Source organism: Amblyraja radiata, chromosome 32 (genome assembly GCF_010909765.2).
Source record: "Amblyraja radiata isolate CabotCenter1 chromosome 32, sAmbRad1.1.pri, whole genome shotgun sequence".
Classification (NCBI taxonomy): domain Eukaryota; kingdom Metazoa; phylum Chordata; class Chondrichthyes; order Rajiformes; family Rajidae; genus Amblyraja; species Amblyraja radiata.
In genome coordinates this window covers 9,780,717-9,795,553 of record NC_045987.1, presented here as the reverse complement: position 1 = coordinate 9,795,553, position 14,837 = coordinate 9,780,717, and the positions used below count along the sequence as shown (strand labels likewise).

The 14,837-nt window shown below is 41.9% G+C and overlaps 1 protein-coding gene across 7 annotated transcripts in view; it reads right to left on the bottom strand.

The window, feature by feature from the left end:
• Positions 1–14,837, bottom strand: part of slc25a25 (solute carrier family 25 member 25) — a 46,906-nt gene that overhangs the window by 3,678 nt on the left and 28,391 nt on the right. For 5 of the 7 annotated variants that reach the window (XR_004416668.1, XR_004416669.1, XM_033049153.1 and 2 more), the window contains 8 exons: positions 6,313–6,439; positions 6,118–6,205; positions 4,846–4,957; positions 3,167–3,325; positions 1,388–1,540; positions 1,061–1,168; positions 800–967; positions 495–645 (listed from right to left, as the gene is read on the bottom strand). Coding sequence is in view for 3 of the 7 variants with exons in the window: in XM_033049153.1 (XP_032905044.1) it covers positions 495–645; positions 800–967; positions 1,061–1,168; positions 1,388–1,540; positions 3,167–3,325; positions 4,846–4,957; positions 6,118–6,205; positions 6,313–6,439 (1,066 nt within the window). In the remaining 4 variants the exon portion in view is untranslated. Of the gene's footprint in view, positions 1–494; positions 646–799; positions 968–1,060; positions 1,169–1,387; positions 1,541–3,166; positions 3,326–4,845; positions 4,958–6,117; positions 6,206–6,312; positions 6,440–8,944; positions 9,386–14,837 lie in introns of those variants that run through there. The other 2 variants (XR_004416671.1, XR_004416670.1) reach the window with 2 other exon arrangements.

Here is a 14,837-nt window from a genome sequence, read left to right as displayed (position 1 = left end):
AAGCTGAAAATGACGTGAGCTGGTAGAATAGCTTTAGAGATCCACAATCAGACTCTGGTTCCCTGCGAACACTTGCTAACAACAAAGAGATCAAGGTATTGCTTACTTTCTGTACTTCCCAGTGCAAAGCCAGGATCAAGATTTAGTAACCATCTCCCCAAGATTTTAAACAAAACAACTTATTCTTCAACCCCTCACGTATACAAGCCTGCTGTAAACTTCAAAATTATACACCATTTGATAAAAAAACATTTCATGCACTGCAGTAATTTATCATGATTTATAATACCATAATAATTATTTCCTACAAACATACTAAAAGCCTCTTGGGCTACAGATTTAGCAAATGCTGCCGTAATCTGGTTTGCTATGTGCAGAGTTCTATGCATGTTAGTGAAAAGTGCTTGTGCAGTCACATGGAACCCATCAATAGATCAGTACCTTGAATTGAAAAATATCCCCATAGCCTCAATTTGCCACTTTAGCCAAATTACCTTGAGCCTGCATTCGTGTCCTGACAAGTGCCAAAGGGTAACTGGCTAACTGCCCACATGTGCTTGAAACAGTGCCGCAAGCCAAGAGAATGAAGACACCAGGATCAACACTGTCAGTGGCACAGCTCTGCAGCCATGAATTCTTCAATGTCTAAAAACAAATAAAATATGATTAACCTAATTAGTTCAAGGTTCTACAGTGCAAGCATTTGCGTGTAACAAACAAATGAAAATGTAGCAATGGAACTGTTTTGCAGTCAGGTATGGTTATAATGTTAATAAATATGACAAGTTGGAAAACTCACCTCATATATAGCCAAGTCTATTCCAGCATAAGGGATGATGCCCAACATGTTAGGAACATAGCCTTTGTAGAATGCAGTAATTCCCTCCTTCTTAAAAATATGCTTTGCACAGTGAAGCATTCCTGAATATTGTCCAGTTTTACGCAATGCCAGTCTTGTCTTTAATACCTGATGGAAGTAGTACACAAAATAGGTTATTTTTTTACAATAAGAAGATGCAAATTAACAAGCATCTTATAATTTTGAATTAAATCCCTTTACCTCCATTGGATAGATTGTGCTCTGAGCAATTACTCCTGCTAGAGATCCTGCAATCAATCTCTCCTGAATTCCCAAAGTTTGTTGGTTACTGCCAATTATTCTCTTTATCTGAAACATTCACAAAGGACAATATAAATATCAGGCATATAATACTTACTCAGATTTCCTTATTAACTTCAGGGATACAAATCTTTATAGTCTAATGCAAATGTGAGCATGTTTATATTTATTAATATACATAGTGTTAGAATAAGTCAGTAATTGTATTGATATTTTCATTTTTATTTCAAATGTTTTGAATACTTCCTTATATTTCAGCCATCTCACCTGTTCATATGCCATAAACTTGAGAGCAGACTCAGGAGCGATTTTAATTGCATTGATTCCATTTCCTCGCCACAGAGACCGGAATCCTCCTTCTTTAATCATGTGGCGAAATCCTCCCGCAATGCCCATTTGGTTGGATTTGGATGCGTGAACCTGTTAAGTATGAGAGATTCAATTTCAGTTTTGCTATATGTTATCACGACTTATACACGTTGCATATGCATAATAACGAATGAAATACAAGAGTGTGGGAGGGAGGGGTTTTATTTTGTCCCAACTTGTTATTACCGGAATGTTAAAGAATTTTTTTAAATAATGCTCTCCCAAATCAGGGGATTATCCTGTAACTATGCCAAGGATTCACTATGCCTTTCTTACCTAGGTTAATAATAGACCATTAAAACATTCTCGTTTAGGCCCAAGCATCAGCATAAAACTAAAAAAAGTTATTTTGTGCAGAAGTTCTATTCTATTTCCGAAAATCAGATTTTGAGGAAGAAACCAGATAAATGACTGAGCTGAATACCAATAAACATATTTATTTATTGATTTATTTATTTTAATTTTTTAATAAACTGCTGATGCAGAAATTCTGAAACAAAGGAAATGCTGGGAAAACTCAGCAGGTCCTTTGTTTCTTGGCTTAGGGACATAGACATTCTTTCAAGTGAAGCAGGAATTTCCATGCACTTCTTCGAATCTAGCGTACTGCATTTGGTAATCAATAATGTGATTTCCTCTACCCTGGAGAAGCGAAGTGCAGATTGGGCAATTGCTGGCCTGTGCTCGGTCTGCATGATTAACCCCAGGCTTCCAGTTGCCTGCCATTTTAAGTCCGTCTGATCCCACTATTCCACTTCCAATCTGATCTCTCTGTATGTGGCCTCTGGCACTATTACAGTGAGACCCAGATCACATTTGAGGACCAATACCTCACTTCCGTCTGGCTACGTTGCAGCCTTCTAGATAATGAATTCTCTAACTTTAGATAATATGCTTCTTCTTGTCTATAAAAGAACATTTACTGCCTACCATCTATATCTTATTCTCATTGTTTATAGTCTCAATTGTAAAACATTTTCCAGTATGGCAGAACCATGAGCAACAAATGACACAATCATAGTATCTTATCCTTTCTGCATCATGTGTTCACTCTGTCAGAGATATTCCCTGTTTCCCCCACTTACATTGCTACCCAGACTGATTTATTTCTCTCTTTTTCCAACTCTGAAGAAGGGTCACTCATTGGGTTCTCTTTTCAGATGCTGCCTGATGCGCTTAGTTTTTTCATCATTTTCTTATGTTACACATGCAAGGGTAGCATGCTAGGCAAGTCCCACTACCTAAGCATTAACTCATCACAGTGACCTGCAAGCTTAATGTGCCATTTCAACTTATCCTTTGTTCTACACATCCCTACCCGACCTTCTCATCTACTAAAAATTAACATGCAACTTTTCCAATTCTGACAATGGGTCACAAACCTGAAACATTGTTTCTCATTCCACGGATACTGCTTAGATTCAGTGAAAGTATCTACTTTAAATTCAGAAAATGCTAATTTCATCAATAAACTATACATTGCTCCCATTTTCATATCTCACCAATATTTTAAAACAAAACCATTAGTCTAGTTTATGGATGCCTGCTTTATCTTCTTTACTGAGTCAAGCAGAAAAGCTTGTTCAGCCAGAGGGTAGAAGGATGCGAGGTGATCTTATAGAGGTGTACAAAATACAATGAATGATCGGAGTGTGCTAATATTTGTGGGGAACTCACCTGCATTAGCACCTTGAGCCTGTCAAGTGGGGCAGTGCACGTCCTAGACACAGCACCTGCAGCTCCTCCAGCTACGAGCTGTCGCCACCACATTCCAGTTTTCTTCTCCTCCTCCGTGAACTCATCTGGAATTGTTAAACTCTCACCAACATCAAATATCTGAAACGCAATGTTTTTTTTTTTAAATGTCCTCTTAATGGAAATGTTTTTAGAAAGGTATAATCAATTGCCATATTAACTTTTCCCAATGTACCTAGTAGGATATTTACTGATCTAAGATGCAGTTCAATTTGAAGGAGATGGCTGGAATAAAAAAAGCAGCACTAGGTTTTCCAGGAATTTCAACAGGTCCAAAGGTTATATAAACTCTTTGCTTAATTCAATTGTTAAGTAACAAAATACATTGCTCCATACTAATCAATCTGATTTGGCGAAGTCTATCAGCAACTAAATGTTTAAACTTGATTATAATGGAATTTTACAGTTCAAAAGTTACTTTTATGGTAAAGTAGGAAGAATTCAGAATTTGGGGGAGGGGGGGGGGGGGGGACTATAATCATAAGGATCATAAATAAGGTGGATGGTCAGTCTTTTTTCCAGGCTAGGGGAGTCTAGAACTGGAGGATGTCGATTTAAGACAGGAGGGGAGAGATTTAAAGGGGCCCAAGTGACAACCTTTTCCACACAGAGGATGGAGGGCATGTGGAACAAGTGTCAGAAGATCCTGTAGAGGTGGATATGATTACCATGCTTAAAACACATTTTGATGTGTTCATGGGTAGAAAAATGTTTGGAGGGATGTGGATCAAACGCAGGCAAATGGGACTGGCTTGGATAGACATCATGGTTGATGTGGACGAGTTGAGACCACACCGGGAATATTGTGTGCAGTTTTGGTCCCCTAATTTGAGGAAGGACATTCTTGCTATTGAGGGAGTGCAGAGTCGGTTTACAAGGTTAATTCCCGGGATGGCGGGGCTGTCATATGCTGAGTGAATGGAGCGGCTGGGCTTTTTTCCTTCCGCCTACAATATTTAATATGTAAAAGAATATGTGTGTGTTTATGATTGTGTTTATAGTTTGTTTGGTTGTTTGTTTGTTTGTTTGTCTTTTTGCACAAAGTCCGCGAGCATTGCCACTTTACATTTCACTGCACATCTCGTATGTGTATGTGACGAATAAACTTGACTTGACTTGTATACTCTGGAGTTTACTTATGAGAGGGGGTCTTATTGAAACATAAGATTATTAAGGGTTTGGACACGCTAGAGGCAGGAAACATGTTCCCGATGTTGGGGGAGTTCAGAACCAGGGGCCACAGTTTAAGAATAAGGGGTAAGCCATTTTGAACGGAGACGTGGAAACACTTTTTCTCACAGAGAGTGCCGAGTCTGTGGAAATCTCTGCCTCAGAGGGCGGTGGAGGCCGATTCTCTGGATGCTTTCAAGAGAGCTAGATAGGGCTCTTAAAGATAGCGGAGTCAAGGGATATGGGGAGAAGGCAGGAACGGAGTACTGATTGGGGATGATCAGCCATGATCACATTGAATGGCGGTTCTGGCTCAAAGGGCTGAATGGCCTACTCCTGCGTCTATTGACTATTGAGCCAAAGGGCCTGTTTTTGCGTGGCTGTATTACATCTGGCAATTCTTCTCAAGTAATTATTATTGCTAAACTTACTGTGGAGTGCTTCCAGTAGAGAATTATTTCAGGAATGTTATTCGCTGGATGCAGTAGGTGATAATCTCGCCATTCATTCCAGTCAATTGTCATAGTTCCATTTTTATCCATGCTATTAGAAAAACAAAAATGGTATAGTTACACATTGTGGATACTGTATTCAACCTACTAGTTTGAATTAAAATGCTAAACACTAGATTTTGCTTATATTATAAAGTAATTGCTAAAGAATGTTAGGAATAAAGTTGGAAAATGATATAGCAAGGTAGGCTCCAGTTTGTGCAGGGGCATTATTTCAATCTATTTTGCGAGGGAGGGGTGAAGCTACACATGATGGATAAAAAATACTGTTTATCTATTTCAATGAAGGGAAAGCAGAGAAACAAGCAGACATAACTGGTACTTACTAAGCAATAGGGCCCCAAAGGTGCCCTCTCCAAATTCTGAAGACAGAAAGCAAAAGATGTAGAAAATAGCACAGGTAAAGTACTTTGTACACTTAACAGAGAACATAGAACAATATTCTGTAATTCTTAACCCCTCTAAAATACACTCCAAATGATCGCCTGTTTATCACCTAAAATAATCAGTTAAAAATCTGTGTCACCTTCTTCAATATCACATGATCATCAGTCACTTGTACTTTGCAGAGGTAGCATATTACTTCTCAAAAGGACAGCAAGAGAATGTCACTCAGCCTTATGCTTGTTAGGTTTATACAGAAATGTCATGAACAGGAACATGGCTTTAGTATTAAAAGCAGAGGTTTCATTACATCAGGCATACAAATTCACCGAAGTGTAAACATGAATGTGTTTGGAATAAATGCAAAAAATGATTTTGACAAATGCAGCAGCATCTTTACATTCCCATGTATATTATCACTGGATAATGCGCAAGAGGTTTGGCGGGGGTAAAAATATCAACTGTGTTCTGTTGTTTCAACGTAATGACAGCTTCTGAGTTGGAGCTGTTCAGATTTTACCCCAAAGTTATATTGTTACCTTAACACAAAGGGAGTGAGTATACAAAGGTCACTCAATAAAGGTTTTTATTTTATTTTTTTAATTTAAAAGATGCATCAATACAGGATTTCACCCTCATCTTTTTGACATTTGGTGTACGAGAAGGAAAATAAGCACAGGAGATTTTATTTGTATAAGTAAAGACTAGAAGTGAAAAATCTGCAACAAAATACCACAGTGGTGCAGATAATTTACAGTGAATCACTAAAAATCACAAGCAACTGTTTAAGCAAGTAAAATAACTCACCGTTTCAGAATCTTTTCTGCCTGCTGTTCAGAAATATGTACTCCAAGGTCACGTAATGACTGCATGATCTCTTGTGCATCAATTTTGCCTGAAAAATTAAAGAAACCTCTGGATATATAATCCACTGAACACTATGAATGCACTCAGATGCAACTAACAGACACACAGTTGCAGAAGGAAATATTTGGTTCTTACCATCGTTTTTCTTATCTAAGCTTTTGAAAACCAACCGGAGTTTCTTCTCGTGATCTTTTAAATAATGCACAAATTCTTCAAAGTCAAGTTGGCCATCTAAGTCTTTGTCACCATCTTTTAGAATTTTCTGTTTAAAGACAAAAATAAATATTTTATTTGATGGGCAGACAATAGGAAAATCTGGTTGTGGAAAACCACTATTGAAACAAAACCCAACCCATTAATGCCTCTAGTGGGTGGGCTATTTAATAGCGAAAGGAGGAGAATCACAGCCTGTACTCCTGACATCTGAGAGCCCATTCTGACTAAGGATCATTACTCATTTGGTATATTTAAGAGGGATTTAGATGTGGCCCTTGTGGCTAAAGGGATCAGGGGGTATGGAGAGAAGGCAGGTACGGGATACTGAGTTGATCAGCCATAATCATATTGAATGGCTCGAAGGGCCGAATGGCCTACTCCTGCACCTATTTTCTATGTTTCTATGGTACAAATGGACCTAATATTATTTTTACTATAATCACATTTTTTTTCAGTATTTTGTATATAAATTTGTTCTTGCTACTGCGGTACTCAGATGCCTTATTTGAAGTGCAGTGATAAACACAAGGACAAACATTTGCAAAATATTAATTTTCAAATACCAATATTAAAATGTATATGTGCAGATATATAGTCATAGAGTCGAAGAGCTATTCACAATGGTAAGTAGCCAAAATTCCAACTGAAGCAGAAAATCTAATTCCAATGTAGATTTTATGAAGTTAATTGGATAATTTTAAAATAGAGTTGGTATGTAACGATATTACACCCACACCAAATGTCAAGCTCCAACAAAAATCTTGTATACCAGGATCAAGTTCCTTACTGAACTGAGTGGCATGTCAGCTGTCTCAGCACATACTAAGTCAAGCAACTATCTACACTCACTTAGAAACAAGTTGATGTAGGATATCCAACTATAAATTGTTTCTTTTTAAAATCGCATCAGTGTTCTCCCAAATTAAAATTGCCTTACTGAACCTTACAAAATTGCCTGTTTGACGTTGCCGATTTTTCCTACTGTGATCTAATTTATCTTATTATCAGGCGGTCCATATCACAGAGAATGGCTACTCCAGATCAATTTTCTAATCATCTCAATAGTTAAAAAATATAAATACTACAATGGATTTACAAATAGCATCTCAATTGCACCGAAACAATGAAAAGTTTGCAGCAGTTAAAACTACCACTGGTAACTAATGTATTTTACACACACACATTAAACTACATTAAATTAACTGTATGTTGTTTCCCTATTTAGGATTCTTAGTGCAGAACAAGCTGTCGCTTGGTTGCATCGGCCTCTGTACCCAAATTCATGGGAGTTCTCACTGCCTAAAGCATATTCCTATCTACAAAACTAATATGCTGAGGCAGATCCGTCTTATCAATATTTAGTATATAATGAAATATTCAGTTATATCTTGGCCACAGTAACAATCTTTGCAACAGAGTATTAAAAAAGCAGCTAGCAATATTGAATAAAAATAAATTAACCCTAACCTAGTAATTGACAGGGGGGGGGGGGGGGGTGGATAAAACGGATAACCCACTCGAAGGAAATTGAGTATGTCTCATTTAACTCTTATTAGTTACCAGTAATGCACCACAGAAGGCATCCTATCCATATGCACCACAGCTCAGTAATGACAACTGCTCTACCCAAGACCGCATGAAATTGCAGAGAGTCGTGTACGCAGCCCAGTCCAACATACAAGCCAGTCTCATACCCAATCAAGTCCATCTCAACTACACACTATTTACCACTGTAGAAACAAAGAATTGTAGATGCTAGTTTATACCAAAGATAAGATTTATCTTAGAGTCCCGACTCAAAACGTCACCCGTAATTTTTCTCCAGAGCTAACCGCCAAGTTACTCCAGCACTTTGTTTCTATCTTTTCCACTGTATCTTAGTACACGTGACATAAACCAATGCCAATTTGTTGCTGAAGGGACGGGAGCAGGAAATAAATCATCAGTACTGCCTGCCATCACAATTAAAGAATAGTTTCATTGGGGAAGGCAATTTGAGCTCAGGTCTATACTGGTTCTATATAACAACCCAGCTAGCCTCACCAACCTCCAATCCAGGTCCTCCACATAGCCCTGCAAATTCTTTCCTTTTGGGTACATATCCAGCTCCCTTCTCAAATGCTAAAATTGATTCCTATTCTAGTGCCAGCCCTGGCAGTTATTCCAGGTCTCTCCTGCACGCTATCCAAATAGATCCTCAGATGTCAATTCTTGGACCCTTTTCAGAATTATCTGTTTCATTTGTATTTGCTCTTCTTGTTCTTCCATGCAAAATATAAGGCTTCGTATCTCTCCATTAACATTTCATCTCCCACCTTTCATCCAAATCTATTATAACCCTCCTCACAGATCACCAAGCAAAAGACTATAAGCAAGCAATTCTTAACTTATCCCTCTCAAGCTAGCACAGTATGCAAACAGCCCAGGATTGCTAAGTGTTGAAACAAGTTCAGGAAAAGTATTTTCTGCACAGTCATCCGTTAAGTGAAGCTCCAAAATATTTGTTAAAATTCTTTAAAAGTAACCAATCTAGAATAGAGTTTGGATTTACCTTTCTCCATCGACGATAGGTTATTAACTCGTGGGAAGGGATAAAAAGGCTGAGCTTGAACAACGATTTTAGTTCAGCAGGCAGCTGTCCCGATTCAAAATATTCGAATTTTCCTTCCACAGTGTCCAGCACTGGTACATATAAACATAGGCACAGCATACTGACCGAAGAATATTTTGGACAAATTACAAAAATACATAAAATATATATCTTTTTTAAATTAAATGCAGTTATCTTACGACTTCTAAGAGAGTACTGAAGTATCAGATGGCTGACATTCACAAGACTGGAAAGACATCTTCGTCATTTTTCTAGTAAACCAATCCCTGCCTATCCTCACTATGTAGTATTCAGCCTTCCTTACTTCTCACCAATCATAAGTTAAGAATTGCATAATAGAACATGCAAAGTTCACTGCAGATTAGTAACTTTCAGAAACAAAGCCAAGCACCATTGGTAAATGTAATATTTTTGCCCAATATTGAAATACACATATCCAGTTCAGTGGGTATTGGCTGCATATTGACCAAGAGTTTATTGATAATTCGCCAACATTATGCAATGAATGTAATGACGTTGATGCACGCACACAGGTGAAGTTCATCAGCACATTTGTTCCATGTTTCAAGTGCAGAGAGTTCAAGATGTTACTGTTCAACATAACTAACCATGAACTTTCTATATCTAGGCATATTTACAATTACCAAATGTTTACATAAAGGTCATCAAACTTAAGACAAGTTTGGGTACATGATTTCATAGAAAAAAGGTGCAGGAGGAGGCCATTTGGCCCTTCGAGCCTGCACCGCCATTCATTGTGATCATGGCTGATCATCCACAATCAGTAACCCGTGCCTGCCTTCTTCCTACATCTAGCTTGTGCAGTCCTTTTATAATTTTATACGTTTCTATAAGATCCCCTCTCTTCCTTCTAAATTCCAGTGAATACGACCAGTTTTTCCAATCTTTCCTCACAAGACAGTCCTGCCATCCCGGGGATTAACCTCGTGAACCTACGTTGCAGTGCCTCAATAGCAAGGATGTCCTTCATCAAATTAGGAGACCAAAACTGCACACAATACTCCAGATGTGGTCTCACCAGGACCCTGTACAATTGCAAAAGGACATCTTTACTCCTATACTCAAAACCTCTCGTTATGAAGGAGAACATGCCATTAGCATTAGTCACTGCCTGCTGTACCTGCATGTTTACTTTCAGTAAAATACAGGAACAGCAGTCAGGGGTTACCGACTGATAATCATCCTGTTCACTAGAATAGTTTATTAGAATAGAACCAATGACAATAGCAGCAGTGACTACACCCTGAACAGATGCATCATCGTTGTGGTGTGGTGTGGCAGCGCCTAACGGCAGCGCCTAACGGCAGCGCAGTTACAGCAGGCAGTGAAGTAAGCATGCATGTACAGCAGGCAGTAAAGAAAGCGAACGGCACGTTGGCCTTTATAACAAGAGGAATCGAATATAGGAGCAAAGAGGTCCTTCTGCAGTTGTACAGAGCCCTAGTGAGACCACACCTGGAGTATTTGTGTGCAGTTTTGGTCCCCTAATTTGAGGAAGGACATTCTTGCGATTGAGGGAGTGCAGCGTAGGTTTACAAGGTTAATTCCCGGGAAGACGGGACTGTCATATGCTGAGAGAATGGAGCAGCTGGGCTTGTACACTCTGGAGTTTAGAAGGATGAGAGGATATCTCATTGAAACATATAAGATTGCTAAGGGCTTGGACATGCTAGAGGCAGGAAACATGTTCCCGATGTTGGGACAGTCCAGAACCAGGGGCCACAGTTTAAGAATAAGGAGCAAGCCATTTAGAACGGAGATGAGGAAAACACTTTTTCTCACAGAGAGTTGTGAGTCTGTGGAATTCTCTGCCTCAGGTGGAGGCAGGTTCTCTGGATGCTTTCAAGAGAGAGCTAGATAGGGCTCTTAAAAATAGCGGAGTCAGGGGATATGGGGAGAAAACAGGAACGGGGTACTGATTGGGGATGATCAGCCAAGATCACATTGAACGTGCTGGCTCGAAGGGCCGAATGGCCTACTCCTGCACCTATTGTCTATTGACTGCAGTCCGTCGGTCTTTTTTTAATTTTTGTCTTGTTAAATGTATGTTTTGATCCTAGTTATTATTTTTTTAGCTGTGTCTATGTGGGGGGGGGGGGGGGAAACTGTTTAATCTCTTCCCTGTTTGGGGACCCGCCTTTTTCCCTGTCGGGTCACCAAAGTCGTTGGGCCTAACATCGTGGAGCCGGCGGCGGTCTCCGGCCGGAATCAGCCTGAGGGCTCCAGTCGCGGAGCCTGTAGACCTGCCATCGCAGAGCTGTCCCACTTTGGAGCGGGTGGAGCTGTGGTGGCGAGCGGCTGCAACCCGACTTCGGAGCTTCTGAGGCTCCGTTCGCAGGCCCTATGGATAGTAACATTGGGAGCTCGCAGGTCCCTGGTGGGAGACCGCTTTTCAGAGCTCCCGCAATGGCAACTTCTCCCGCTGGAATCGCGGGGTGAAATAACTTGGAGTGAGGCATAACATCGCCCCGCGCGGCTTAAAGGCCACGGGGCTTACCATCGCCCACCGGGGGTTTTAACATCGGGAGCCTCAGTTCGCCTCGACATTGCAGTTGGACTGCTGGACCGCGGGAGAAGAACAAGCGAAGAGATAATGCTTTTGCCTTCCATCACAGTGAGGTGGTGTTGGAGATTCACTGTGATGGATGTTTGTGTAAAATGTATTAAGTGTGGGTCTTGGGTTTTTATGTAATTGTTAAGACTGTAGAAAATGCGATTTCGTTCAAACCAAGCTGTTTGAATGACAATAAAAGGCATTCTATTCTATTCAGTTAGCTACAAGCATGTCTTGATATGCTTATTTCGCTTATTCCAACAATGTGCAAGTCCCACATAAGGGGTTTAAATTGATCAAAATGCGCTCATTATATTGGGAGTTCACAATGTGCCTTAAAATCAGTGTTAACACAAAATTTAACATAAAATACAATATCCTGAATCTTTGTAACAAATCAACACCACAAAAACTAAGCAGAGGATTATAATACTAAGATAATATTTCCAAAATAAAGCAGTTAACTCAAAGAGCCATGTCATAGCCATTAGCCTCCAGGGATTCCAATTAGAAGTACCTTTGAGCTGGCATTTGAAGCTTAAGTAGAACAATAGCTGCCACAGGAAAGTATCATAGGGTGAGTACTGATTTAATGACCACACTTTGATTCAAACCTCGATATTATTGGTATGGAACAAACTAAGCCAATTAATATTGTTCAATTTATTTTCAAAAACAAAGAAATCAATCTCAAATTTCTAAGGCGTTCTACAACTCTTCAGTCATAGCTTCAGGAGGAATTACATCAAACGCCTTAGAAACCAAAGTGGCTCCAAGCACAGTCGATGCCAAGTGATTCCTAGAGGTTGTGCGCGTGGATGACATTCTATCACCCTGTGAATTCCAATTGAAATCAAAGCTGGAGAGCAAAATCACGAACGGTACTTGTCAGGATCACTATTTGCTGAATGATGGGGCTCCAAGGTCTAGTAAAATCATGGCAGTGAGACAGATTGTAGTTCAGTGGATAAACTAGTTATCATGAAGAAACAACTATTTTAGGAAAGTAAAGTAATTTAGACACAAAAGCCCAATCCTCGCTCACCAGGTAATTGCATCTTTTTGTAACAGCTCATAATCTTGTGATTTTAGACTGTTTCACTCACGAGTACTTTCTTCGAGGACTAATGGCAACGGACAACCGACTATGAGTATCAAATGCAGATGTGGTAAGGTTTGCAAGAACAGCCGAAGCCTGAAGATTCACCAGACCGGATGAAGTGTTTGGAGGGACAGGGAGTGTCACAACGCACAAGTATTTTACCTGGTGAGACGCAGGAGGAGCCGGGCCCGGAATCACCCCATAGAGCCCGAAGCCTCCAAGTGGCGCAACTAGTCCCTCGGAACAGTTCTCCGGAGAAGGTTCGAGTCAGATGGCCTCAGGCCTGCAAGACGGCAGTCTGGCATCAGTTCGACGAGGACGTCGACAAGGTGCTAGAAGCAACTGCGAAGGGAGATGTGGACCGAAGGTTGAGGACGATGACGACAATCATCATCAGCCTAGCTGTGGAAAGGTTTGGAGAAGTGGAGAAGAAGCCGGCCAGAACACCTTTCACCATGAACCAACGAGCAACGAAGATCCACAAGATCCGACAGGAGCTGAAGTCCCTCAAGAAGCAGTATAAAGAGGCCAGGGAAGAGCTCCCTTGGCTGAGCTGCGAACCATCCTGAGGAAGAAGCTGATGACCCTCCGTAGAGCTGAGTGGCACCGAAGACGCCGGAAGGAAAGAGCCAGGAAGCGAGCATCCTTCATAGCCAACCCCTTCGGCTTCACCAAACAACTACTCGGGCAGAAGCGCAGTGGGAGTTTGGCTTGCTCTAAGGAGGAGATCGACCGGCACATCCAGACGACCTACAGTGACCCCGTCAGGCAGCAGGAGCTGGGCCAGTGCAACATCCTGATAAAACCACCTCCACCCATCAAGGAGTTTGATAGTAAAGAGCCACTCCTGAAAGAGGTCCAGGACGTTGTGAAGAGAGCAAGAGCTGGCTCAGCCCCTGGCCCGAGCGGAGTCCCCTACAGGGTCTACAAGAACTGCCCCTGTTACTGAAACGGCTGTGGAAGATCCTGAAAGTCATCTGGAGGAGAGGAAAAGTGGTGCAGCAGTGGCGATTCGCTGAAGGAGTCTGGATCCCAAAGGAGGAAGATTCCAAGACGATCGATCAGTTCAGAATCATCTCCTTGCTAAGTGTTGAAGGCAAAATTTTCTTCAGCATAGTGGCGAGGCGGCTGACCAACTTCCTCTCCAGCAATGGTTACATCGACAGCTCAGTGCAAAAGGGAGGCTAATCTAGAGTGCCGGGGTGTCTAGAACACACGGGAGTGGTGACCCAGCTCATCAGAGAAGCCAGGGAGAACAAGGGTGACCTGACAGTGCTCTGGCTTGCACAAGCTGATCCCGCACAAGCTGATCCAGACAGTCATGGCCAAGCATCATGTGCCGGGCCAAGTGGCAGATCTCATCCTGGACTATTACAACCAGTTCAGCACGAGAGTCTCATCAGGGTCAGTAGGGGGCGCTGCTCTGGCAGCAGCCATGTCATGCAGCTCGTCAGTTTTTCAACTTTTTTTATTTTTTTAGTATGTTTTAAAGTCTGTATTTAATGTTTCTTTGTGTGTTTTATGTGGGGGGTGGTGTGGGGGGGTAAGGGGAAACCGCTTCGGTCGCCTCCTCCACGGAGAGGCGAGTTTTTCCAGGTCGCCTCCCCCGTGGCCTAACATCAAGGATCGACGCGGCCTTTCCCAGAGACGCGCCCGGGGCTTCAGCAGCGGGCGCAGCGTGGACTCTCGGCGTGGAGCGGGTGAGCCCTCGCTGGAGGGGAGCGCTCCGTTTCGCTGACCCGGGGCAGCCGGCAGCCTGAAGTCGCAGCCTGAAGCCGCGGTCTGCAGAGCTCCAGCTGGTGCGGCGTCTACAGCCCGGGATCTCACGTTGGGGACCCGGGGGAAGAAGCCATCACTGCCGGCCCGCGGCCGACTTCTACCGCGGGTCCAGCATGGACTTACCATCACCCCTGGAAGGGAGCTTCGACCGCCGGCCCTGCAGTCTACGGTGCTTCTGGCTGCGGCGGGGACTTTAAATCTTGACCGCCGGCCTGCGGCCTACAACAACTTAAAGCCGCGGTCTCCGGTGAGGAAGAGCCGATCCTGGACTGACTCTGGACTCTGGTCCTGACCACGGGGGGGAAATGGAGGAGGACTGGCCAAATTTTGTGCCTTCCACCACAGTGATGAATGCTGTGGTGGATGTTTGTGTTAGT